Here is a 25,306-nt window from a genome sequence, read left to right on the forward strand (position 1 = left end):
TTGGTCTCTGTTTTGTTGTAGGAGTTGTTATGAGGCTCCTCCAGTTGCTGGTACGGGCATCATCTTCTAGTGATGCATACTGGAATTTTGTTCCAGTCTTTAGGTGTTGCAGCTGGTATTCCCATTTTTCCTAGTATCCATATTGTTACAATGTAGTAGAGGATCCATGTCCTTAGGTTGGCCATTTGGGTTTTTTTTTATGGTTTGGGAAAGAGACTTGCTGTCTTGTTCTTCTCCGTCTTCAATGTCTCTTCCAGTTTGGTTGGATGTATGTTGGGTTTGTGTGTGTGTGTGTTTTTTTTGTATGTGTTTGAGTTCTGGGTTGTTTGTGTGTGCTGTTGAGTGGTCTTTATTTTGTATCGGGGGTTGCCAATTTTCGTTTTTTTTGCCTGTTCAGTTTCCCATGCTGGAGGAGTCTCCGAGTGTTGTGATTGAGTGTTGCCTTGGAGTCTCTCCTGCCTGCAGCTGCCATCCCAGCTGTGCTGGTCCTGTCGTGCCTACTCTGCTGATGGCCGTACGTTTTCTCTGATTGAGGTTGGCACTTTCCTGCTGCTCTCTGGGTAGGAGCTGGTCATCTCACCTGCGACCCCTTTATATCCATGGGAATCATTTCCCATGCCTGTAACTCGCCTCTGGCTCCAGTCCTCCTCGTCAGCAGGAGGTCTACCGCAGCCAATTCTCGGCTGACGCACCCTGTTACTTGGTGCTGGGTCCAGTGTAGTGAACCTAATGCTCTGTCGGGGACCTTGCACTGCGTGGGCTCCCTGCCAGTTCCCCGTGGGAACCGGTGTCCACTGCTCCTTGTTTCGCCATGCGACATCATACATCCAGATGTGGTTTTATTGTAGAATAAAATACACTTTATTTTGCATTACTTCATGCCCATAGGACAATTTACTGCTTCATACGGGGGCATGCGGTCACCTCTGGGCTGGACAGGTCAAGCACACTACAGTCCAAAGGGGCAGGGAATAATACTGTTATTACAGCTGAGTACATGGGATCTTGGAAGACAGTGACCTGCCCCAAGATCACACAGTTAGTTACTGGTATAAGGCAGATTACAACCCAAGTTCTGAACTTCTGATTCCTGATTCTGAATTCTGATTACTACACTTCAGCTACAGATTGAAACCCACTCCCCAAGCATTGGGCAGTAACTAAGAAAGCAAACAGCATGTGAACAGGATCCAGGCTGATGATATCCGTGAATAGACAACAAAACTAGAGTCCTACCACAAAGCCCTAGGATGCTGGACACCAGAGCCACCTCTGCCACAGACAGCGAATATCTTCAGAAAGATGAAGCTATTCCCTACTCTCTCAAACCCTAGGCAGGTTACAGTAAAACATACATAAAATTAACCAAAAACATTACTGCAATACAATTTAAAATAAAATAATACCATCTTACATACCGTGATCTACTTTGTAACGCAGCTTCTGGATGACTGCTAGATTCCCGCTGATGCGATAAAGTCCATCGATATCCAAACCTGAGGGAAGAGGGATTATAAATGATAACATAATCAAGCAATAATTCCGGATTTACATAGTTCTTTCTGTGAGTTCTCAGAAAACGTGCCTATAAACAAGCACAGGGAATTCTTGAAAATTCAGCTTGGGGTGCGAGAGTATCACAGTAACCCTGCGGTTTGACAAGTGATCTTATATTTATAGGGTACTAGTAAAAAAGGCCCGTTTCTGTATGAAATGAAACGGGCGCTAGCAAGGTTTTCCTCGGAGTGTGTATGTTTCAGACAGTGTGTGTGAGAGTGACTGTGTGACAGAGAGAGAGTGAGACTGGGTGCGAATGTGTCTGTGAGAGAGAGTGTCACACAGATACAGTGTGTGTGAGAGAGTGTGTGTGAGAGTATGTTTGCAGAACCCCCCTCCCCCTCTTCTTCCCCCCTCCCTCTCCCCGCTGTCCGAGTTCCAGAACCCCCTCCCCCTTCTTCCCACACCCTCTCGCTACCCCCTGATCCAGGACCCCCCTCCCCTTCCAGTTCCAGGACCCCCCCTCCCCCCCTGTCGTTTCAGGACCCCTTCCCCCCCTGTCGTTTCAGGACCCCCCTCCCCCCCTCTCTGGCCCTCCCCCTCGTAAGAGCCAGCTGTTTAAAAGTTTTTACCTCCTGCACGCAGGACCCCTCCCTGTCGTTTCAGGACCCCCTTCACCCACTCTGCCGTTTCAGGACCCCTCCCCTTCGTAACAGCCGGCTGTTTAAAAGTTTTTACCTCCTGCACACAGGGATGCCGCTTCAGATAGCTACTACTACTACTACTTAGCATTTCTATAGCGCTGCCAGGGTTACGCAGCGCTGTACAAGTTTAAACACGGGGAAGGACAGTCCCTGCTCAAGAGAGCTTACAATCTAAAGGTAACAGACTACGTAGTCAGTGTAGGTAACAGGAATGGGGGAGGTGGTTAGGCGCCAAAAGCAAGGGAGAAGAGATGGGCCTTGAGTAAGGACTTGAAAATGGGCAGGGAGGGCGCATGGCGTATGGGCTCAGGAAGTCTGTTCCAGGCATAAGGTGCTGCGAGGCAGAAGGGGCGGAGTCTGGAGTTAGCGGTGGTGGAGAAGGGTACAGATAGGAGTGATTTGTCCTGAGAGCGGAGGTTACGGGTGGGAACATACGGGGAGAGGAGGGTAGAGAGGTAATGGGGGGGCAGCAGATTGAGTGCACTTGAAGGTCAATAGGAGAAGCTTGAACTGTATATGGTAGCGGATTGGGAGCCAGTGAAGCGACTTGAGGAGAGGGGTGATATGAGAGTATCGGTTCACGCGGTAGATAAGACGTGTGGCGGAATTTTGGACAGATTGAAGGAGGGATAGGTGGCTAAGCGGGAGGCCAGCGAGGAGAAGGTTGCAATAGTCAAGACGAGAGGTAACGAGCGAGTGGACGAGGGTTCGGGTGGTCTGTTCAGAGAGGAATGGGCGAATTTTGCTAATACTATAGAGGAAGAAGCGACAGGTCTTAGCTGTCTGCTGGATATGGGCAGAGAAGGAGAGGGAGGAGTCGAAGATGACTCCGAGATTGCGTGCTGAAGAGACGGGGAGGATGAGGGCGTTGTCAACAGAGACGGAAAGTGGGGGAAGAGAAGAAGAGGGTTTGGGTGGAAAGATAAGGAGCTCAGTCGTTGCCATGTTCAATTTCAGATGCCGGTTGGACATCCAGGCAGCGATGTCGGAAAGGCAGGCTGAAACTTTGGCCTGGGTTTCGACTGTGATGTCGGGAGTGGAGAGGTAAAGCTGGGTGTCATCGGCATAGAGATGGTACTGGAAACCATGTGATGAGATCAACGAGCCTAGGGAAGAGGTGTATATCGAGAAGAGAAGCGGTCCAAGGACAGATCCTTGAGGAACCCCAACAGAGAGCGGGACGGGGTGGAAGAGGAGCCATTAGAAAATACTCTGAAGGTGCGTTGGGAAAGATACGAGGAGAACCAGGAAAGGACGGAGCCCTGGAACCCAAATGAGGACAGTGTGTCAAGAAGTAAATTATGATTGACGGTGTCAAAGGCGGCGGATAGGTCGAGGAGGATGAGGATGGAATAATGGCCTTTGGATTTGGCGAGGAACAGGTCATTGCAGACTTTAGAGAGTGCTGTTTCTGTCGAGTGTAGTGGGCGAAAGCCGGATTGAAGCGGGTCGAGGACGGCCTGAGAGGAGAGGAAGTCAAGGCAACGGCTTTGGACAGCACGTTCAAGTAATTTGGAGAAGAAGGGTAGAAGAGAGATGGGGCGGTAGTTGGAGGGACAGGTGGGGTCAAGTGATGGTTTTTTGAAAAGTGGTGTGACTACAGCGTGCTTGAAGGAGTCAGGGACAGTAGCAGTGGAGAGAGAGAGGTTGAGGATGTGACAGATTGAGGGGTTAACTGTAGGAGAGATGTTGGTAGCAGATTGGTGGGAATGGGATCAGAGGAACAGGTGGTGCACTTAGAGGAAGAAAGAAGGCGAGCAGTTTCCTCTTCGGTGATCTCAGGGAAGGAGGAAAAGGAGGCCGGGTTAGGTTGGTTGAGGGAGTGGGTTAAGAAGTCACAGGGAGGAGAAGGCTTGGAAGTGAATTCAAGGTTAATCTTCTGCACTTTATCGCGGAAGTAGTCAGCTAGGGTTTGAGGAGAGAGTGAGGGGGTGGTGGGAGCGGAGGGTACTTTAAGTAGGGAGTTGAGGGTGGCGAAGAGGCGACGAGGGTTGGAGCCAAGAGAATTGGTTAATTGAGAATAATATTCCTGTTTGGCAAGGAATAGGGAGGACTGGAAGGAGGATAGCATGAATTTGTAATGGGTGAAATCTGACAGGGTGCGAGATTTCCTCCAGAGTCGTTCAGCAGATCGGGTGCAGGAGTGAAGGTAACGGATGCAAGGGGTTAACCAGGGCTGAGGATTAGTGCGCTTAGTGGGGCGAGAGACAGATGGTGCTAGGGTATCCAGAGCAGTGGAGAGAGTTTCATTGTAGGTAGAGACAGCCGTGTCGACAGATTCAGAAGACGAGATAGAAGGGAAGAGATTGGAGATGTGAGAGGATAGGGTAGGGGGGTCGACAGCTTGGAGATTCCTGAAGGCAGTGGTTATAGTTGGGCGAGGTTGAGAGGGAGGGTGATGAAGTGTGAGGGTGATTAGGTGATCTGAGATAGGAAGGACTGAGGTGCAGAATTGGAAGGAGAGCAGGAAGAGAAGAGAACGAGGTCGAGACAATGGCCATCACGGTGAGTAGGGGTGGTAGAGCATAGTCGGAGGTTAAAGGAGGATATCAGAGTGAGGAATTTAGAAGCGTAGGAGTTGGATGGGTTGTCAACGTGAATGTTAAAATCACCAAGAATGAGGGATGGAGATGCGGGATCAAGAAAGACGGTGAGCCAAGCGTCGAAGTCAGTAAGGAATGAAGAGAGGGGCTTGTCAGGGGGGCGGTAGATGACTGCAACTCTGAGTGGTAATGGGTAGAATAGCCAGATGGAGTGAGCTTCAAAGGACGAGAAGCAGTGAGACTGCGGTAGGAGGAGGGGTTGGAAACTACAGGAGGGCGAGAGAAGTAGCCCAACGCCTCCACCGCGGCCATCTGGGCGGGGAGTGTGGGAGAAGAGATAGCCTCCATGACAAAGGGCCACGACTGAGGCAGAGTCGTCAGGGGAGAGCTATGTTTCAGTTAGGGCGAGCAGTTGGAGGGAACGAGAGATGAAGAGATCGTGGGTGAAGGGCAGTTTGTTGCAGATCAAGTGGGCATTCCACAAGGCACATGAGAAGGGGAGGGAAGAGGGGGGAGGAGGGGAATAGAGATGAGGTTGGAGACATCACGGAATCGTTTGCATGGATAGGAGGAGGACAGGTGGGGGGGGGGCCTGGATTAGGATTAATGTCTCCCGCGGATAGCAAGAGGAGGAGCAAGAGAGTGCGGAGGAGGGTGGGGGAGGTCGGGTGACGAAGGCGACGGAGACGGGGTGCACTTAGGAGGAACGGTGATGGGTTAATGGCAGGAAGGAAGTGTTGAAGGTTAAGAGCTAGGAAGGAGGAGGGGGACGAGAGATGGTGAGGTGGTGAGGGAAAGGGGTGAGTAGGGTATTGCCGTAGCGAGAAGGATGGGAGGGGACATGGGTGGGCAATGAGTAGGCAGCGGAGGGAGGAGGGGAAAAAGATTAGGAAGGGACAGGGCAAGGAAGAGAATGTGGACAGGGGCCATAAGTAGATATAAAGAGAAAAATGCCCCGGCGCGCGGCACCTAGAGCGGAGGCCCTGAGTGGATCGGAGTGGACCTGTGTGTCACCCCGGAGAAGGCTGTAAGGATATGCAGATGAGCTGCAAGTCCTCCACAGCACCTGAAAGGCAGCCGGTGGTAGAGCTGGGCACCTCTCAGCTGAGGAAAGGCTTACCAGGGGTTAGGCCGAAGCCAGCATTCCTCCCCCTGAGGGTCGCCTTTTCTTTCGCTTCTGTTTCAGCTGTTCTGTGGTCCCGCCCTCATTTCCTGTTTGTAGAAGGGCGAGACCACAGAAACAGCTGAAACAGAAGCGAAAGAAAAGGCTGTCTGAAGTGGCGTCCCTGCGTGCAGGAGGTAAAAACTTTTAAACAGCCGGCTGTTACGAAGGGGAGGGGGGTCCTGAAACGGCAGAGTGGTTGAAGGGGGGGGTCCTGAAACGACAGAAGGGGGAGGGGGGGTCTTGTGGAGCAGGAGATAAAACTTTTTTGGGCGGAGAAAATCTTTTTGCCAGTCGCACGCTTCCCGCATCTCTCACTGGGATCGTAACCACCTCCTGATGTCAGGCAAGCAGGTTCTAGTGCTGGCCAGTGACGTCAGCAGGTGGTTACGATCCCAGTGAGACACATTAGAACATTGAAGTAGCAAATTATTATATTAGATTTTACTAAGCTGCAGTTAATGATTGCTGTTACAGTGCGTTAATTTCAAAAGTTAGCACACAGTAAATGCAAACCCTCCGCATTAGCAGCCAGAACTGTGGCCAGTGTCTTCCCATTCAGTTAACCTCAAAGACAGTGATGCAAACTGCAATGCAGATGCCCTGATCTGTGCATTAACCCCTCTGAGATACAATACTGTACCCTACGTTAACTGTAAAGCACTGTCCCTGCTCATTCCTTGCTACAATCCACATTTCTCAACTGATGAGGGAATAAACATGTGCTAAAGCCTTAAGTTTCTGCATTAACTGTTAGCATGGGCCGGCACTAGCAGAGTACTGCTACTTGTTCCATTAACTGTTTAATGCGCTTTACTAATAGGGCCCCTTAGTACATTATTGGGGAGCAGACGCACAGAAGTACTTCGCAGACATTGTGAAGCAGTACATTAGCGTTTCACAGGTTTGAAGGGTGCATAAATCTGTTCTGCTCAACTGTAATCATCTCCCAGCCATTCAGTCCCCTTCTCTACAAATGCTCCCTAACTTACGTCATTCCAATCTTTCAATTTCACTCTCTGCTTGTAAAATCCCTCCTCTGTCCTCCTTCCTTCCTCTCACACTATCTTCCTTGCTCCCTCCCTGGTTTCTAAGTACCCTGTGCATTGGAGCCGACTCTGTGGGTGCTGTGGGTGCTTGAGCACCCCCAATATTGAGAAAATTGCTTGTATGTGTCTGGGGAAGGGTTATTTTCATTGGGCTTAGCACCCCCAATAATTTTGAAAAGTTGGCTCCTATGACCCTGTGGACCGGTGTACCTCTGTTTTCCACTGTGCGAATGCACTGAGCCACGAAGTTGGGCACCGGAGCCTTCTCTCGCTCACACAGTGTCTGTAGGTGACAGCCAAAGACCTGATCTAAGGCAGCAGAGAAAGAGATGCAAAACATTCAGATACCACAGAGTAAAGAAATGAAAGCTATGGAAATGCATTCTGAGCTAACAACAGGGAAGGCAATTTTCCAGAGCATTTTTACACATATGCACAGAAACGGGTAAATGTTCAGCAATACACCCATCTCCGGGCGGTGATCCTGGGGAAGGCTTTGGGGTGGAGAAGGAAGTTGCATGCATATTTATTTTTATTTTTATTACATTTGTACCCCGTGCTTTCCCACTCATAGCAGGCTCAATGCGGCAGGCAATGGAGGGTTAAGTGACTTGCCCAGAGTCACAGGGATCTGCCTGTGCCGGGAATCGAACTCAGTTCCTCATTCCTCAGGACCAAAGTCCACCACCCTAACCACTAGGTCACTCCTCCACTCCACATATGGAGGAACCTTCTAAAACTATGCTTGAAAGTTTTCTTGAAAAAAGTACCTGAACAGGTGGAGGCTAATTTTACAACATGGCATCCATAAAAATTCATAAACACCCCCCCATTTTATAAAGGCACCTTATTAACAACTTCTCAGAACACACCCGAGTCACACTCAGATGCTCCAAGGCAAGTGCCAATATGTGCATGAACTCTGTGCATTTATAAAGCACCCCCGTGCAGAAATCAAAGCGTATTCTATAACGCTGCGTGTAACTTAATTGGTTAACTAGCTAATTAATCAGCGCTGTCAACTGTTAACACAAGCAATTAAAAGCACTAATTGACATTAATTACGATTTATGCACACAACTTGCTAAGTGTATTCTGTAACGTGGTGAGCATAAATTCTACATCGTATACCTGAAAAGGGGGTGTAGGCATTTCTAAAATCTATGTGCATTATTATAGAATACACCCACTCTGCATTGGGATTTACACTGAGTAAAATATGATTTAAATGAGCATGACCAAATTTAGTTGCGTGGAGAACCGCTCGGCGTATTCAATACTGTCAGGAAATTTAAGCCTATTCTATAAAATTTAGAGAATACGCCTAGTCTTATTTTATTTCCGCATGGATTTTTCAGGTACCATCCCCTGGATTCTATACAGCGTGCCTCGAGATCCGTGCCGATTCTATAATAATGCATGTAATTTAATAAACTTAACAAGCTAACAAGTGCTGATAACAGCACTTATCAATAATGAGCACTAATTGCCACTGATTAGAATTTAGGCACAAAACTCACTAACACCCTCATGATCAAAAGCCCCGCGCTGCTCCAAACAGCGCTCTAAAAATAGCGCTGGAACAGCACGGGGCTTTACCGCCTCAATGATCAGAGATAATGCATGCAAATTTAAGAAGCAATTATCTCTGATCATGGGGTAGAAGTACGGGTGAATTGTGCCGAACATGCGCTCAGAACAATCCTCCCGCACTTGAAAGGTCGGTTGAAAGGCACTTGAAAGGCTGTCAAAAGCCCAAACCTGTCAAACCCTCATGATTAACAGGGCTGGAGGTCCATGGGACCACCAGGCCCTGTCTACCCCTGCCCCGAGCAACGGGGGCTGGAGATCCGGCGGACCTCTGGTTCCCCCGACGATCCCACCCCCCCCCCCCCAGGTTCAGTGGCCGCCAGCCAAACCCTCTCCCACCCTCCCCACCCCAGCGTTGTCCAACCGATCCCTGGTGGTCCAGCGTAAGGATAAGTAGTAGTATTAGTAGTAGTAAGGACAACCTCCCTCCCAGCCCCCCCTACCTTTAGTTGGAGGAGGGACGCAGCCTGCCTCCCTCCTCTTCCTTCTGTTGACACCGCCGCAAAATGGCGACACCCAGCCCTGCCCATTGCATCCTGGGATGCGCTGGGTAGGGCTACAGACCATGTAAGGGAATTTACATGGTCTGTAGCCCCGCCCAGCGCATCCCAGGATGCAATGGGCGGGGCTGGGCGCCGTCAACAGAAGGAAGAGGAGGGAGGCAGGCTGCGTCCCTCCTCCAACTAAAGGTAGGGGGGCCGGGAGGGGGGTTGTCCTTACTACTACTACTTATCCTCACGCTGGACCACCAGGGATCAGTCGGACAACGCTGGGGGGGAGTTGGGGTGGGCTGGAGGTCCACCGGACCTCCAGCCCACCCCCCCTTGTTGCTCGCTGTGTGGATGGGAGGGTGAGAGAGGGTTTGGCCGGCGGCCACTTGACATTTTCTGGGGGGGGGGGGGGGGGGGGAGATCGTCGGGGGGGACCGGAGGTCTGCCGGACCTCCAGCCCCCTGTTGGCAGCCTGGCAGGTTTGCTTTGGGGGGGGGGGAACGGGGGCCTGCCAGCATGCAACTGCATGCTGGACAGGGCTCACCATTCCTCCCCAATGATCGGCAAACCCTAACGCCAGCTCGGAGCTGTCGTAGGGTTTGCTGCAGCCAGCGACCCAATCTTTGCCCTGTTTAGCATGCATTTGCAAGCTACTTGTGCAAAGAGCCCTCGAGCGCATTGTTTCACGCACTCGAGGGCTCTAATCATGGGGCGGTAGCAAACGCCAGCGCTAGTATGGCGCTAACAGCCTCTAGCGCCGGCGTTTGCTTTTGATCATGAGGGCCTAAGTGTATTCTGTAATGATGTGTGTTGAAGGGAGAAGTAAGCAGATGCGCTACAACCTCCCCTGTGCCTGGCTGCTTATTGCAAGGACAGCAGGGCGGCAGCAGCAGCACAAGCCGACAGCTGTGTGCAGATGAACTGTATCCCATTCTGCTCTCTTACCTTTAATGTACCCCTTATCCCTTAGGGCTTGCAGCGTTGGTCTCTTCAGCAGTAACTTTTTCAATCTGTTTCGGACTTTATTAGAGTCGCTCTCTGAGCCCACAGTGTTAATATTTTGCCTGGACCCTGGAATAAAATAAAAGTGTAAAACAAAAGCCACAGATGGCAGGATGGGATACTTAGAAATCTCACTTATTGAGTGGGTGCTGACACTGTTGTGCCTGGCAGTGGCGTACCAAAGGGGGGGGGGCAGTGGGGGCGGTCCTCCCCGGGTGCACGCCGCTGGAGGGGGTGCCGTGCGCCTGTCGGCTCTTCATTTTCATGCTCCCTCTGCCCCGGAACAGGTTACTTCCTGTTCCGGGGCAGAGGGAGCATGAAAACGAAGAGCCGGCAGGCATGCGGCACCACCAACCCCCCCCCCCCCCCCCCCAGCGGCGTGCACCCGGGGGTGGGGGTTCTTTCGCCGGGGGGGGGGGGCATCACGCTGCACCCAGGGGGCGGGGCGCATCGGCGATCCGCCCCGGGTGTCAGCCCCCCTAGGAACACCACTGGTGCCTGGTGATCCATCCCAGAAGGAGACTTTGCTCTTCAGAGCCACATTAAAACAAAAATACTTATGGCCTGATGTTCAAAATGGATTAACTAGGCAAGCAATGCTCTTGCATGGTTAAATCGCACTGAGTAGGTTAGGAGGACATATTCAGCGGCACTTAACCAAGCAGTGTCATCGAATTTCCCCTCTAACCACTGCAGCACTGGCCGGCAGTGCAGGGGAAGAGTCTGAGTGGAGCCGGGAGTCATGCAGTCACTGATGAAAACCAGGCAAATAGGACCAGAGTTGCCAGATGACGAAACATTTTCCAGCCAAATTTGTGACCAAAGGTAGCCCAAAAATTAGCGGTTGATATGAATATTAATGAAGTTGATATGAATATTGATGTTGTAATCATTGCAATCAGCAGAAGCATGATCAGAATTCATGATCGGAATCAGCAGCATGATCGGAATTCAAACATGCGTGGGATAAACATAAAGGAATCCTGCTCAGAAGGAAGGGATCCCCAGAAGCTTAGCCGGTGGTGGGAGGTGGGGATAGTGCTGGGCAGACTTATACGGTCTGTGCCAGAGCCGGTGGTGGGAGGCGGGGCGGGTGGTTGGGGGGCGGGGATAGTGCTGGGCAGACTTATACAGTCTGTGCCCTGAAAAAGACAGGTACAAATCAAGGTAAGGTATACACAAAAAATGGCACATGTGAGTTTATCTTGTTGGGCAGGTCTTTTTCTGCTGTCATCTACTATGTTACTATGTTTAACCAGCATAATCAGCATAATTATGATCATAATATTATTAATATTTTCAAACTATCTTCATGTTTCTTTTTCATAAATAATAGACTTTAACATTAATTTGTGTAAGCGGCAGTCCACAGCTAGTAAAGTCAGAAACAACACAGTTTATACCTAATTGTGTAACAACCCTTAGGATTCACCTTTGGGTTTAAAAAGCAAAATGACAGAGAGGATTTGGGCTGTATTTTGGAGATGCATCAGGATTAATGAGGGAGGATAAGACTGATTGTTAAGCAGCACCCAATTCTCATAATATGATGTCTGTTTTGGTGGCCCTTTAGGTAAAACATCTGCATGAATATAGGGAGTCTCCAGCCCCTCCATAAATGACACAGTGATTTACAATTTAGAACGAATTACTACTCTAACTGATGAAACCAATACCTCCTCTGTGTACATCCATATGCTGGACAAGCCGGTATGTTTGAAAATAAGCGAGATCCTGTTTCCAATGTAACCTCTATCCTTGTGTGCAGTGGCTGCGTGGGCATAATCTCACAGTCTGGGGATGATTGATGGACCGTCATCTCTTTCTCTCTGTCTTAGTCTCCAGTCTGCATGAGGCCACCATGACCCATCACCACGAGCTAGGCAGTGAGTGCGTGTGCCGGAATTTAGATGGGGGTTGGATCCCGCCTCCCTTAGCCTCCTATTAGTCCAATAAGGAGCAATAGGAGAGCTTCATGCCCAATCTGCAGCAAAAGACCCCAACATGCAGCCGTGGCATGAAAAAGCGCTCAAAAAGTCACAACCTGCAGTTTTCAAAACCTCCTGCGGGTGGTTCTGAGTAGGACCACATACATGACAGCCCTATTTTTGTCTGGTCAGCTATGTGGATACAACACTGAATATTGGTCAAGTGTGACCATCTTTGGGAAAAGGTGACTAAAGCAACCAGAAACAAAAAATGAGGTTTTAGGGGGTCTTAGCTCAAGTTATCTGCAGCATGGCCCATAGGAATAAAATAGGCCCTGCTACAGGTAACTCGAGATAATCTTTAGTAAAAGTTCCCCTTAATGAATTCTGTTAGAGCAAACAACAGTCCAAATCCTGTCCTTTTATGTAAAAAAATTTTTAAAACCCCCAGAAACTCAAACATGTAATTTTTACAGACTGCTTAAGGACTCGTGACATGAAAAATAAGCCATTCTCAACTGCAGTCAATTTTTCCCCAGAGAGGGTCACATATCTGCATAAATTTTGGTTACCACCACTAAGCTGGTGCCTGGATATAGCCCGACACTGAATAGCTGGGTCTAAATTAGCCAGCGATGATCAGGGTTTATAAAAACATTGACCACCACTCAGTGGCGTAGCCAGACGACCAATTTTGGGTGGGCCTAAGCCCAAAGTGGGTGGGCACAAAATTTTCTCTCCGTCTCTGCCCCCTTCCTCCCCGCACTCTCCACATCTCCCCTGACACCTCCCAATTCAAAATATACTTTAGCTCATAAAGATCCCCAAGCCCTGTCAGCTGAAAACTTCCTTCGAAGACAGCCACAAATCCCTTTTACCAAGCTTGGCAGGCAGCAATAGCAACAATGCCTTGAGTGACCGACGCTGGCACCCCATGCATGCTTAGTTATCGGTGGCTCAAGGATGTTGCCGCCATCTGCCAAGCTTAGTAGAAGGGAGTTTTAGCTGCTTTTAGAGGAGGTCCTCAGCTGATGTAGGTTGGGGATCCCCACCAGCTACAGCAAGGGTCGGGACTACTGTTAGACATGCTAGGGCCCAGACTCTCACCAAATACAGAACAAGGGATTACAAATTAGAAATCAAAATATGTAGACAAAAATTGAACTCGGAACCTTGGCATGTTACAGTGGAAACCTTGGCATGTTTCTGTGAAGTCTCTTTGAGAGACAAGAAATTATGAACTCTGACACAGTGTGTAATGATATTCAAGAAAGTCATGTATATATAAATCCTCCTTGTTATAGATTTTCTATGCAGGTACTATAAGGTGTGAATGAGTATGAAAGATATAAGAGAACATTGTTTGTGAATAAAGGTTTTAAACACACGTGAGCAGGTTTTGAAGCACACGTGTTTAATAAAGATATTTTGTATTCAATAAGACTGGAGCTATTTAGTGATTGATAATACGAGTGCTCCAGCAGCTCTATTGAGTCCCTAATTGTATAACATGTTACAGTGGAGAAATAAAATCAGAAATATATTTCTTTTTTTCTACTGAACACAATAAAATGATATCCGCTGTGCACATTTCTCAAGCTAACAAATTTCAGTTAATAAATTCAAAATAAAATGTCTTTCCTACCTTTGTTGTCTGGTCATTTTATTTTTCCATTATGTTGGTTCAAGTTTCTCTTTTCCACTTTCCTGTCTTTCTCTTAATTCTCCTTCAAGCAGCTGCTATTCATTTGTCTTTTCTCCACTCTCATTCCATTCCCTCACTACACTGACATATTGATGTTTGTTTCATTTTAGCTCTTTCCTATCTTTTTTCTTTCTTTCCTGCTCTCTGTCCACTCAAATTTCATCTTCTAATCCTTTTCCTTTTTACTTTTCAGATTCCTATCTGATTTCCATCTCCTTCTTTCACCCACTAGCTCTCCTATCCCTCATCTCACTCCTTCTCCAGCCTTCCATCTTCAATCTACTCCCTGTAATCACTATCATCCTCTCGTTCATTTCCTTACCACCCCCTTGGCCTTCCACATGGTTCCACCATCCCAGTGTCTGCCTCCTTCCAACCCTTCTAGCCCAGCATCTGCTCCCTCTTTCTCCTCTCTCCACCCTCTATCCCCTCCTAGCATCTTCCTGTCCTTTCTCTCTTTCCTCTTGCCCCTTCCCCCAGGGGCCAGCATTTCTCCCCCTCTTCCATCCCACCCACATTCCAGCATTTCTCCCTCACTGTCTTCTACCCCTGGATCCTACATCTCCCTCCTTCTTCCCCCTCCTCCGCCCTCATGTTCAACATTGTTCCCTCTTTTCCTCTTCTCTCTCACCCTTGCATCCCACGTCTAACATCTGTTTCCCCCCTTGCAGCATCTCTTCCACCACCATGTAACATTTCTCCTTCATCCCTCTCTCCCCTGTGCAGTACCTTTTCCTCCCCTCCCTCCCAGGCCCAACATTTCTCCTTCTTTTGTCATTCACCCCTCCTTCCCTCCCCACCCTACCCTACATCCAGCAATTATCCCTCTCTCTCCCCCCATATCCCAATAATGATCCCCTTTCTTCTACTCTCCCATGCATGTCTCCCTCTCCTACACCCCCCTGCATCTCTCCCTCCCCTCCCTAACAATTTCCCTCACTTCTACACCCACTGTGTAGCATCTCTTTTCTTTCCCTCCCCTCCCCTCCCATGCCCAAGCAGCCCAATAATTTTATCTTCTCTCCAACCCCCTCCCCCCCTCGATGCAGCATCAGGAGCATCACGGCACCGCAGCACGTTTCAAAGGGTTGATGGCAGCATGTAAGAGAGAATTGCCGCACTGCTGCTAATGACCCAGAAGCCTTCCCTCTGCTGCGCGTTCCTCCCAGGAAATTACATCATAGTTGGGGGGAAGACATGGCAGAGGGAAAGATTTCAGCTCAGACTCAGCCAGCAGCAGTGATTCTTACACACTGGCAGCAACCCTTTGAACCGGCGCAGCAGAAGAGAGAAGGCAGCTTCGGTCCCTGCATTTTTTTCTTCGATCGTCGCCGGCAGTGCTGCCATTCACACAGGCAGCTTCGCTCCCTTCTGCCGCGTCCATCCGGCCCACTCTGATGCACTTCCTGTGTACGTAGGACCAGATGGACGCGGCAAAGGGGGCGGAGCTGCCTGTGTGAATGGCAGCGCTGCCGGCGACGATCGAAGAAAAGAATGCAGCGCTGGCAGGGAGGACAATGAATTTCTGCAAGCGATGTGGGCGGGCGGGCCTGGGCCCACCCGTGGCTATGCCCCTGCCACCACTGGTTCAGTTTTGGTGGGTCACTGGCTTAGGGGCAGAGCTGCACTTTTTGAAAATATTTCCTGATGCAGTTTAACAAAATGCCAGCCATTGTCAGAAGTTTCTGAATGAAGGTTTCTGATTGGATTGTTTTGAAACTGGAAGCTTACTTAATAAGATAAGTTCACATTAAGATTTATAAGGTTTTACTATTCTATTTTGTGCACTTAGTTTGGAAGGTTTTTCAGCCTGTGTCTGAGAAAGCACAATTCATTTAGTGCATGGCCAGTTTTCTGAGGCTTTGTTCCTTCCTGTTTGATATGATTCTCATTGTATTTACTCTATAATTACTTGGGGTGTTTGTATTTTTGAAGAAATTTGTATGCAACAGAGATTACCCAAACGCCAACTTTAATGGAAACAGGATCCAACCTGGCCGAGTTTCGGAAAAACCTTCGTGAGGGGTCACATAGGTTTCCACAATACATTCACAGATTCTACTACTACTTATCATTTCTATAGCGCTGCTAGACATATGCAGCACTGCAATACCTGTGTTTAAAAGAAAAATGAGGTCCAATATCAAAAGTACAGCCAACAGTCCAATTCCAAAAGTCAATAGTCACCCAATCAGACCTACAGAAACCTATGTGTCCCCTGACAAAGGTTTTTCCGAAACTCGGTCAGGTCCTGTTTCCATTAAAGCTGATATTTGGATAAACTCTTGCTGTGTTTGTCCTTCCTTGGATCGCTGATGCTGTTTTGTTGTCTGTCTCAATAGCTTAGAAACAGAAGCCAGAAAGCTCTGGGAACAGATGGTCCTACCTGATGTCTTCTTCTCCTTCTCCTCTCGTTCTTTGCCACCACTTAATCTCTCAGTGGAGCCAAACTCCTGAAGATTTTCCTCTTCTTCTTCAAGAATATCATCTGTGGACTGAAAAGACATTCAGAATATGACAAAATGATGCAAGTACTGGTCTGTGAAGGGCACAAAAGGGATACAATATCATTAACAGTGCATAATGAGCACAGATAGTTCCAGTGGTCCACTAACTGATGTACATTAGCCTAGATGAAGAGCATTGACCCTCTTTACTGAGGTTTATTTAAAGTCTGGCGTAGCTGTTATAATACTTAGTTATTATATAAAGCCACATTCCAATATTGCTGGAAGGGGCAGTCTGGTAAGGTTTGCCTCTTTATGGATGATACCAAAATCTGCAATAGTGGTGAAGATAACATGAGGAAAGAGTTAGTGAAGCTAGAGGAATGGTCTGGTATTTGGCAGCTTAGATTTAATGCTGAAATTGGCCAGAAACGGACTGCTGACCTCCCTGGACCGAACTGATAGCCTCACCTCAAAGAGGTGAAGAAGTGCCGCTGAGCGCTACCGAGCGCTGTCAAGGCTGGATCCCCCTCGCGGACATCTGGCCGAGTTGCATGCTGCCGCCGAGTGTCAGCCGCGGCCTCCCCTCTGCCAGAGCCACAACCCTAACCTGCCGAGCGGGACGCTGCTGTAAGCTGGACCAGCCTCAGCTGACCCCTGAAAGAGGTGTTGGCTGGACGCCCGCCCGAGACTACAAGGAGGAGAGAAGAATGGTGAAGAGGAGAACGAGGAACGCTCCATACACGGCCGAAGGGCCGGAAAGACCGGAGAGAGTGGCGGCTGAACAGGCGCTTCGCGGGCAGCCAGTGCTGCTCCATGATGCGCACGCCAGACGCCCACCCACGCCCCACGCCCGCCCGAGGCCAAAGAATAACAGAAGCGCTGTTCACGCGACCAAAGGGACGGAGAAAGCGGGGAGCTGGTGGACCAGCCCACAATTATATCCCTAACCAGCAGCACAACGCCCTTTCCAATGGAACCTCTCTGCCTCCAACCAGCAGTACGATGCCCAGAGCTACAGACCGAAGGGACGGAGAAAGTGGAGAGCTGGTGGACCAGCCCACAACTCTATCCCCAACCAGCAGCTCAACGCCCTTTCCACCAGAACCTCTCTGCCTCCAACCAGCAGTACGGTGCCCAGAGCTACAGAGTCTCTGCGCCCATGACGTCATTCCCGAGCATCTGACTGTTGAGTAACCTATCCATCTCCAAACTGACACCAAAATGAATACAGTTAAAAATACTCCTAGCAATCTACTCCCTTTCACTGACCCACCTAACAATATCCATCTCACTTGCAGAAAATAATATCATACCCATCCTACAAAATCACCAAAGACTGATCAGACACTCCACACCTCACCAAACTGACAACCACCAAATCAAAGGAAGAATACCTAAATACAGTCAATACCAACAAAACGGAAAGAAAGATCACAACAAGCACACCCCATCCAAGGAACGACAACTAACAAAAATCCATACATCATCAAGCTTAGCAGCCCCATACCAAAACATCCAAGTGGGCTACATTAAAGCTAGGTCTGCAGTTAACAAAATAACAACAATATCAGACTGGATCATGTCAGAAAACCTTGATCTTTACCTTTGTCAATGAAACATGGATCCACGATCAAAAGAACCCCATAATCCTTGAACTATGCCCTCCAGGATACAAAATCACTCACTGTACCAGAATGGACAAGAGAGGTGGAGGCATAGCACTAATCTACCGATCCCAATTCACCACCAAAATCATTGCCGAATCCATAACTCCCCAACTTGAAATTGCCTCAATCAGAATCCATAACAAACACCTGATTGATCATCTGAACTGCGTCCTGTTTTACAGACCGCCCAGTAACTGGAATGAAAGCCAGCCTATCTTCACGGACTTCATCTCAAATATTTGTGTAAACAATTCCAATACACTAATACTTGGTGACATAAACCTTCACCTAGAAGACCCTAAGTCCACCAACGCACGTGAATGTAAGGACTTCCTACATTCCTGGGATCTCAAATGGCCTCACATGCAAGCTACCCACATCAAAGGACACACACTGGACAAACTGTCCACAGATCATAACCCATTCATAACAGACAACACCTTGGACCGACCACTACAAACTGAACTTATCCCTAAACTGGCGGAAGAAGGGATTAAACTGTGCACTAGAACATGCAACCTACAGTATGAGAGGGCAAATAGACCCAAAAGTATTCTGGCAACAGATATATGACAACAGATGGGCAGCACAAACAGATTCCATATACTATCTCACTCATTGAGATGATAGATGTAGAAGCGTACTAAATGAAATAGCACCCTTAAAGACAAGAATATCAAGAAGACAAAACTCGATTCCATGGTTCAATGATGAACTAAAAAAACTCAAAACACAATCCAGGAAACTTGAACGAGCATGGAAAAAAAATAAAAGATGAACATACACTCAATGCATGGAAACAAATACAGAGAAAATACAAATATGCAATAAGACAAACCAAAAGGTCCTACTACAAAACTAACATAGGACCAGATTACAAAGACCTGAAGAAACTATTTCAACTCGTAAATAAGTTACTAGACACCACTCCAATCACCACAACCAACACAAACATCCCCTCTGCAGACAAACTTGCTAATTACTTTAATGATAAAATAATAAAATTATGCAACACACTTCCTCAGCACAACACCGACATCGAAAACTTCAATGACCTGGATCTAACCCCTGGTGGATACCCAGCTGATCGTATCTGGTCAACATTTACTCTCCTCACCACTGAATCAGTTACTCAAGTGACTCATAGGTTCGCCAACACCCACTGCAAACTGGATACCTGCCCCAGCCATCTACTTAAATCCGCCCCTGACCGCTTCATAGCAGACCTCACATCCCACCTAAACGTCATGCTACAACAAGGATGATATAATGTCTTACCACTTGTAACCACTCACCTCCACCTACCCTCCTCTCCTCCTTCCTGTACACATTAATTGATTTGATTACTTTATTTTTTGTCTATTAGATTGTAAGCTCTTTGAGCAGGGACTGTCTTTCTTCTATGTTTGTGCAGCGCTGCGTACGCCTTGTAGCGCTATAGAAATGCTAAATAGTAGTAGTAGTAGTAGTATTGCACCATGGTGAGACTGCACCTCGAATATTGTGTTCAATTCTGGTCGCCGTATCTCAAAAAAGAAATAGTGGAATTAGAAAAGGTACAGAGAAGGGCGACGAAAATGATAAAGGGGATGGGACGACTTCCCTATCAGGAAAGGCTAAAGTGGCTAGGGCTCTTCAGCTTGGAGAAAAGGCGGCTGAGGGGAGATATGATAGAGGTTTATAAAATAATGAGTGGAGTGGAAAGAGTAGATGTGAAGTGTCTGTTTACGCTTTATAAAAATACTAGGAACACTTATTCAAGATAGAAATATCATGAAAAAAAAGATTGACTATTTAGACAATCAGTCTAGGAAGAATAACTTGAGATTCCTCCAATTTCCTAAATCACCTTTGATTCCTCCAATGGAAATGTTGAAGAAATATTTCATAAGTACATAAGTAGTGCCATACTGGGAAAGACCAAAGGTCCATCTAGCCCAGCATCCTGTCACCGACAGTGGCCAATCCAGGTCAAGGGCACCTGGCACGCTCCCCAAACGTAAAAACATTCCAGACAAGTTATACCTAAAAATGCGGAATTTTTCCAAGTCCATTTAATAGCGGTCTATGGACTTGTCCTTTAGGAATCTATCTAACCCCTTTTTAAACTCCGTCAAGCTAACCGCCCGTACCACGTTCTCCGGCAACGAATTCCAGAGTCTAATTACACGTTGGGTGAAGAAAAATTTTCTCCGATTCGTTTTAAATTTACCACACTGTAGCTTCAACTCATGCCCTCTAGTCCTAGTATTTTTGGATAGCGTGAACAGTCGCTTCACATCCACCCGATCCATTCCACTCATTATTTTATACACTTCTATCATATCTCCCCTCAGCCGTCTCTTCTCCAAGCTGAAAAGCCCTAGCCTTCTCAGCCTCTCTTCATAGGAAAGTCGTCCCATCCCCACTATCATTTTCGTCGCCCTTCGCTGTACCTTTTCCAATTCTACTATATCTTTTTTGAGATACGGAGACCAGTACTGAACACAATACTCCAGGTGCGGTCGCACCATGGAGCGATACAACGGCATTATAACATCCGCACACCTGGACTCCATACCCTTCCTAATAACACCCAACATTCTATTCGCTTTCCTAGCCGCAGCAGCACACTGAGAAGTATTGGCCATTCCGAAGGAAGCTTTGCCACCAATAGTAAAAGCCTACTCCATAACTCAATCTTTAACATCTTCAGACCCTCAGCAGAAGGAACAATTAAATTTAACGGAATTTCTAGAATCTTCTCTTGAAGTAATCACAGAGTGAACAACTCTCATAGCAACTTTTGCTTTTGAAACTGATAAAAATAACATTTTGTGTTTATACTTTAGACATATTTCGGCGGAGTTTCTTGGTTCCAAAATACATATATTTCCTGATTTGAACAAGGAAACTCAAAAGAGGAGACGTGAGTTTATGGATTTAAAAGCTAGAACTCTTGCTCTTGGTGGGACTTTTCTTTTAAAATTGTCCTGCAGATGCTTAATTTCCCTAAATGATGTCAACTATGTTTTCTTTGAACCAAGGAAAATGCAAGAATTTATTCTAGCCCATGAACAAGGAGATGCTCCCAGACGGGATACACCCACAGTTTAAATGCTGGAAATCGCTAGCGGACATTTAACATACTCCCTTTCAGATTATTTTCATGTATTACCTATCTTATTATAATTTCTTTGTATCTTGCCTATTTTTGTGGACAAATTTAATACATTAATATCCAGTATTGGTTTAAATTCTATTCATTGTAGCTTTTTCATTTAATTTCCCTCATTTATGTTATGTAAATGTAAATTTGAAATTACAAATAAAGATTTAAAAAAATAAAATTAAATTTAAAAAAAGGGAAATTAGGGACGCAAACTAGGCAACACAATAATAATGGGTGATTTTAATTACCACGATATTGACTGGGTAAATATAACATTGGGTCATGCTAGGGAGGTAAAATTCCTAGATGAAATCAAGGACTGCTTTATGGAGCAGATGGTACAGGAGCTGACGAGAGAAGGAAAAATTCTAGACCTAGTCCTTAGTGGAGCACATGATCTGGTGAGGGACGTTATGGTACTGGGGCCGCTTGATAACCGTGATCATAATATGATCGGATTTGATATTAGCTTTGAAGTAAGTATACATAGGAAATCAAATACGTTAGCATTTAACTTTAAAAAAGGAGACTATGATAAAATGAGAAGAACAGTGAAAAAAACACTTAGAGGAGTGGCTGCAAGGGTCAAAATTTACATCTGGTGTGGATGCTGTTAAAAAACACCATCCTGGAAGCCAAGGCCAAATATATTCCGCATATTAAAAAAGGAGGGTGGAAGACCAAATGACAGCCGGCATGGTTAAAATGTGAGGTGAAGGAAGCTATTAGAGCTAAAAGAAAATCCTTCAGAAAATGGAAGAAGGAACCGACTGAAAATAATAAGAAACGGCATAAGAAATGTCAAGTCAAATGCAAAGCGCTGATCAGGAAGGCTAAGAGGGACTTCGAAAAAAAGATTGTGTTGGAGGCGAAAACACATAGGTATATTAAAAGCAGGAAGCCAGCAAAAGAATCGGTTGGACCGCTAGATGACCGAGGAGTAAAAGGGGCAATCAGGGAAGACAAAGCTGTTGCAGAGAGATTAAATGAATTCTTTGCTTCGGTCTTCACCGAGGAAGATTTGGGTGGGATACCGGTGCCAGAAATGGTATTTGAAGCTGACGAGTCGGAGAAACTTAATGAATTCTCTATAAACCTGGAGGATGCAATGGGGCAGTTCTACAAACTGAAGAGTAACAAATCTCCTGGACCGGATGGTATTCATCCCAGAGTACTGACAGAACTGAAAAATTAACTTGCAGAGTTATTGTTAGTAATATATAATTTACCCTTAAAATCGAGCGTGGTACCGGAAGACTGGAGGGTGGCCAATGTAACGCCGATTTTTTTAAAAGATTCCAGAGGAGATCCGGGAAATTATAGACCGGTGAGTCTGACGTCGGTGCCGGGCAAAATGGTAGAGACTATTATAAAGAACAAAATTACAGACCATATTCAAAAGCACGGATTAATGAGACAAAGTCAACATGGATTTAGTGAAGGGAAATCTTGCCTCACCAATCTACTACATTTTCTTGAAGGGGTGAACAAACATGTGGATAAAGCTTGATATTGTGTATCTGGATTTTCAGAAGGCGTTTGACAAAGTACCTCATGAAAGACTCCGGAGGAAATTGGAGAGTCATGGGATAGGAGGTAGTGTTCTATTGTGGATTTAAAACTGGTTAAAAGAAAACAGGGAGTAGGGTTAAATGGTCAGTATTCTCAATGGAGAAGGGTAGTTAGTGGGGTTCCTCAGGGGTCTGTGCTGGGACCACTGCTTTTTAACATATTTATAAATGACCTAGAGATGGGAGTAACTAGTGAGGTAATTAAATTTGCTGATGACACAAAGTTATTCAAAGTCGTTAAATCGCGGGAGGATTGTGAAAAATTACAAGAGAACCTTAAGAAACTGGCAGACTGGGCATCTAAATGGCAGATGACCTTTAATGTGAGCAAGTGCAAAGTGATGCATGTGGGAAAGATGAACCCGAATTATAGCTACGTTATACAAGGTTCCACGTTAGGAGTCACAGACCAAGAAAGGAATCTAGGTGTCATTGATGATACGTTGAAACCTTCCGCTCAGTGTGCTGCTGCGGCTAAGAAAGCTAACAAAAATGAGGATGATATAATGTCTTTGTATTGCACCATGGTGAGACTGCACCTCGAATATTGTGTTCAATTCTGGTCGCCGTATCTTAAAAAAGAAATAGTGGAATTAGAAAAGGTACAGAGAAGGGCGACGAAAATGATAAAGGGGATGGGACGACTTCCCTATCAGGAAAGGCTAAAGTGGCTAGGGCTCTTCAGCTTGGAGAAAAGGCGGCTGAGTGGAGATATGATAGAGGTTTATAAAATAATGAGTGGAGTGGAAAGAGTAGATGTGAAGTGTCTGTTTACGCTTTCCAAAAATACTAGGAGAAGGGGGCATGCGATGAAGCTACAATGTAGTAAATTTAAAACGAATCGGAGAAAATGTTTCTTCACTCAACACGTAATTAAACTCTGGAATTCGTTGCCAGAGAATGTGGTAAAGGCGATTAGCTTAGCGGGGGTGTCTCGGAGGCGGAGTCAGCACTTGACTGGTTAAGTCCAATATTCAGTACTCAACTGGCCAGTTTTTTTCTACTCCTCCCCATGCAGCTGACTGTCAAGGAGCATGACTGCATGCATAGTAACCTGTAGCCTCTTCAAGCCCCTTAAAACCATTAGGGGAGTAATGATACAACTGTGCAAATGTGCTAGAAACACATGTTTTTTTCCCATGTAGGCTTTAGCAACTTTTCAAGAGAAAACTCTGCATGTACTTCTGTTTTGAGAATTTGTTCTTCTTCATCTGATATAAAGCTGAGGGGTTAATTTATAACCATGAGATTAGTTATCTGTTTAAATGCATCCCCTTCCCCCTTCCAACCCTGCTCTCATTAATTTTGATACTCATTCCAGATAATTAGGCACATCGAAGTGGCTCTTTGTGACTCTGAGCAAGTCACTTAACCCTCCATACAAAAACAGATTGGGAGCCCTCTAGAGATACAGAAAACACTTGCATATAATAAATGTAAACCGCTTTCTTTTACCAGAGAAAGGTAGTATATCAATGTGTGTAACCTGCTCCCCTTTACATATTTTGGCCACCCAGTTATATAAAAGGCCTATTTCTGTGTCTAAAACACCGTTAAATGGGCCTTTACTCATGGAAAAACAACCCTTTAAAAACTGCACTAGGCCTTTAGTGAGAAGCATGTGCAGTTTTCCCTGACTGAAAAATATGCGGTGGTGGGAGCGCAGAATGTGGGGAAGCGCACGCACACGGATTCCATTTTGAAATCCTTTTGTCCATTTGCTCCTTATTTTCCCAGCCTGCATTGCACCTGCTCCTGCAAAGTATGTAGGGAAATGGCTCCCTGTGGTACCAGCAGCTAGGAAGATTTTTAAAAGGAAATTCCTCCAAAAATATGCTTGCAGGCATCAGGTACCAGGACCTGTGGACTTTTCCTTCAATGTTCACCACAGGGTGTGTCTACACCACTTATATGGCAGCTGAAAGTATGCAGGATAAGGCAGTGGAAAACAAGCACAGGGACTTCAAATGGAAGCCCCTACGCTTAGGTTTTCCAGTCAGCCCTGGTGTTGCCACTCCCCCCCCCCCCCCCCCCCCCCCCCCCCCACACACACAAAGAAGGGGACCACTTTCAAAGATGTTACAACTTTGCCTTACCCTTCACTACCAATTATTTGTTACATTTGTATCCCACATTTTCCCACCTATTTGCAGGCTCAATGTGGCTTACATAGTACCGTAAAGGCATTCGCCAAGTCCGGTAGAGAAACAAATACAAGGTGATATTGTGGTCGAATAAGGCATTCGCCAAGTCCGGTAGAGAAACAAATACAAGGAGATATTGTGGTCGAATAAGGCATTCGCCAAGTCCGGTAGAGAAACAAATACAAGGTGATATTGTGGTCGAATAAGGCATTCGCCAAGTCCGGTAGAGAAACAAATACAAGGAGATATTGTGGTCGAATAAGGCATTCGCCAAGTCCGGTAGAGAAACAAATACAAGGAGATATTATGGTCGAGTAAAGATTCAAGTGTTTCAGGTACAATGAGGATCGAGGAGAGGGAAGGTTATATATAGTGTCCATTATGAGCTTTGGTTTTGCTGTGTTGCAGAGTGTAAGTATTTATGTTGGGTCAGTGGGGTATGCCTTTTTGAATAGGTAGGTTTTTAATGATTTCCTGAAGTTTAGGTGGTCATAGGTTGTTTTCACAGCTTTAGGCAATGCGTTCCATAGTTGTGTGCTTATGTAAGAGAAGCTGGATGCATAGGTTGCTTTGAATTTAAGTCCTTTGCAGTTTGGGTAGTGGGGGTTTAGGTATGTTCGAGTTGATCTGGTTATGTTTCTGATTGGTAGGT

The 25,306-nt window shown here is 46.6% G+C and overlaps 1 protein-coding gene across 3 annotated transcripts in view; it reads right to left on the reverse strand.

Annotated features, from left to right (window-relative positions):
• ARHGAP27 (Rho GTPase activating protein 27) overlaps positions 1-25,306 on the reverse strand; it is a 258,259-nt gene that overhangs the window by 33,180 nt on the left and 199,773 nt on the right. For all 3 annotated transcript variants that reach the window (XM_030220824.1, XM_030220826.1, XM_030220825.1), the window contains 4 exons: positions 16,058-16,166; positions 9,982-10,107; positions 7,166-7,264; positions 1,419-1,496 (listed from right to left, as the gene is read on the reverse strand). In XM_030220824.1, the coding sequence (XP_030076684.1) occupies positions 1,419-1,496; positions 7,166-7,264; positions 9,982-10,107; positions 16,058-16,166 (412 nt within the window). The remainder of the gene's footprint in view (positions 1-1,418; positions 1,497-7,165; positions 7,265-9,981; positions 10,108-16,057; positions 16,167-25,306) is intronic.

This window comes from Microcaecilia unicolor, chromosome 12 (assembly GCF_901765095.1).
Source record: "Microcaecilia unicolor chromosome 12, aMicUni1.1, whole genome shotgun sequence".
NCBI classification, from domain to species: Eukaryota; Metazoa; Chordata; class Amphibia; order Gymnophiona; family Siphonopidae; genus Microcaecilia; species Microcaecilia unicolor.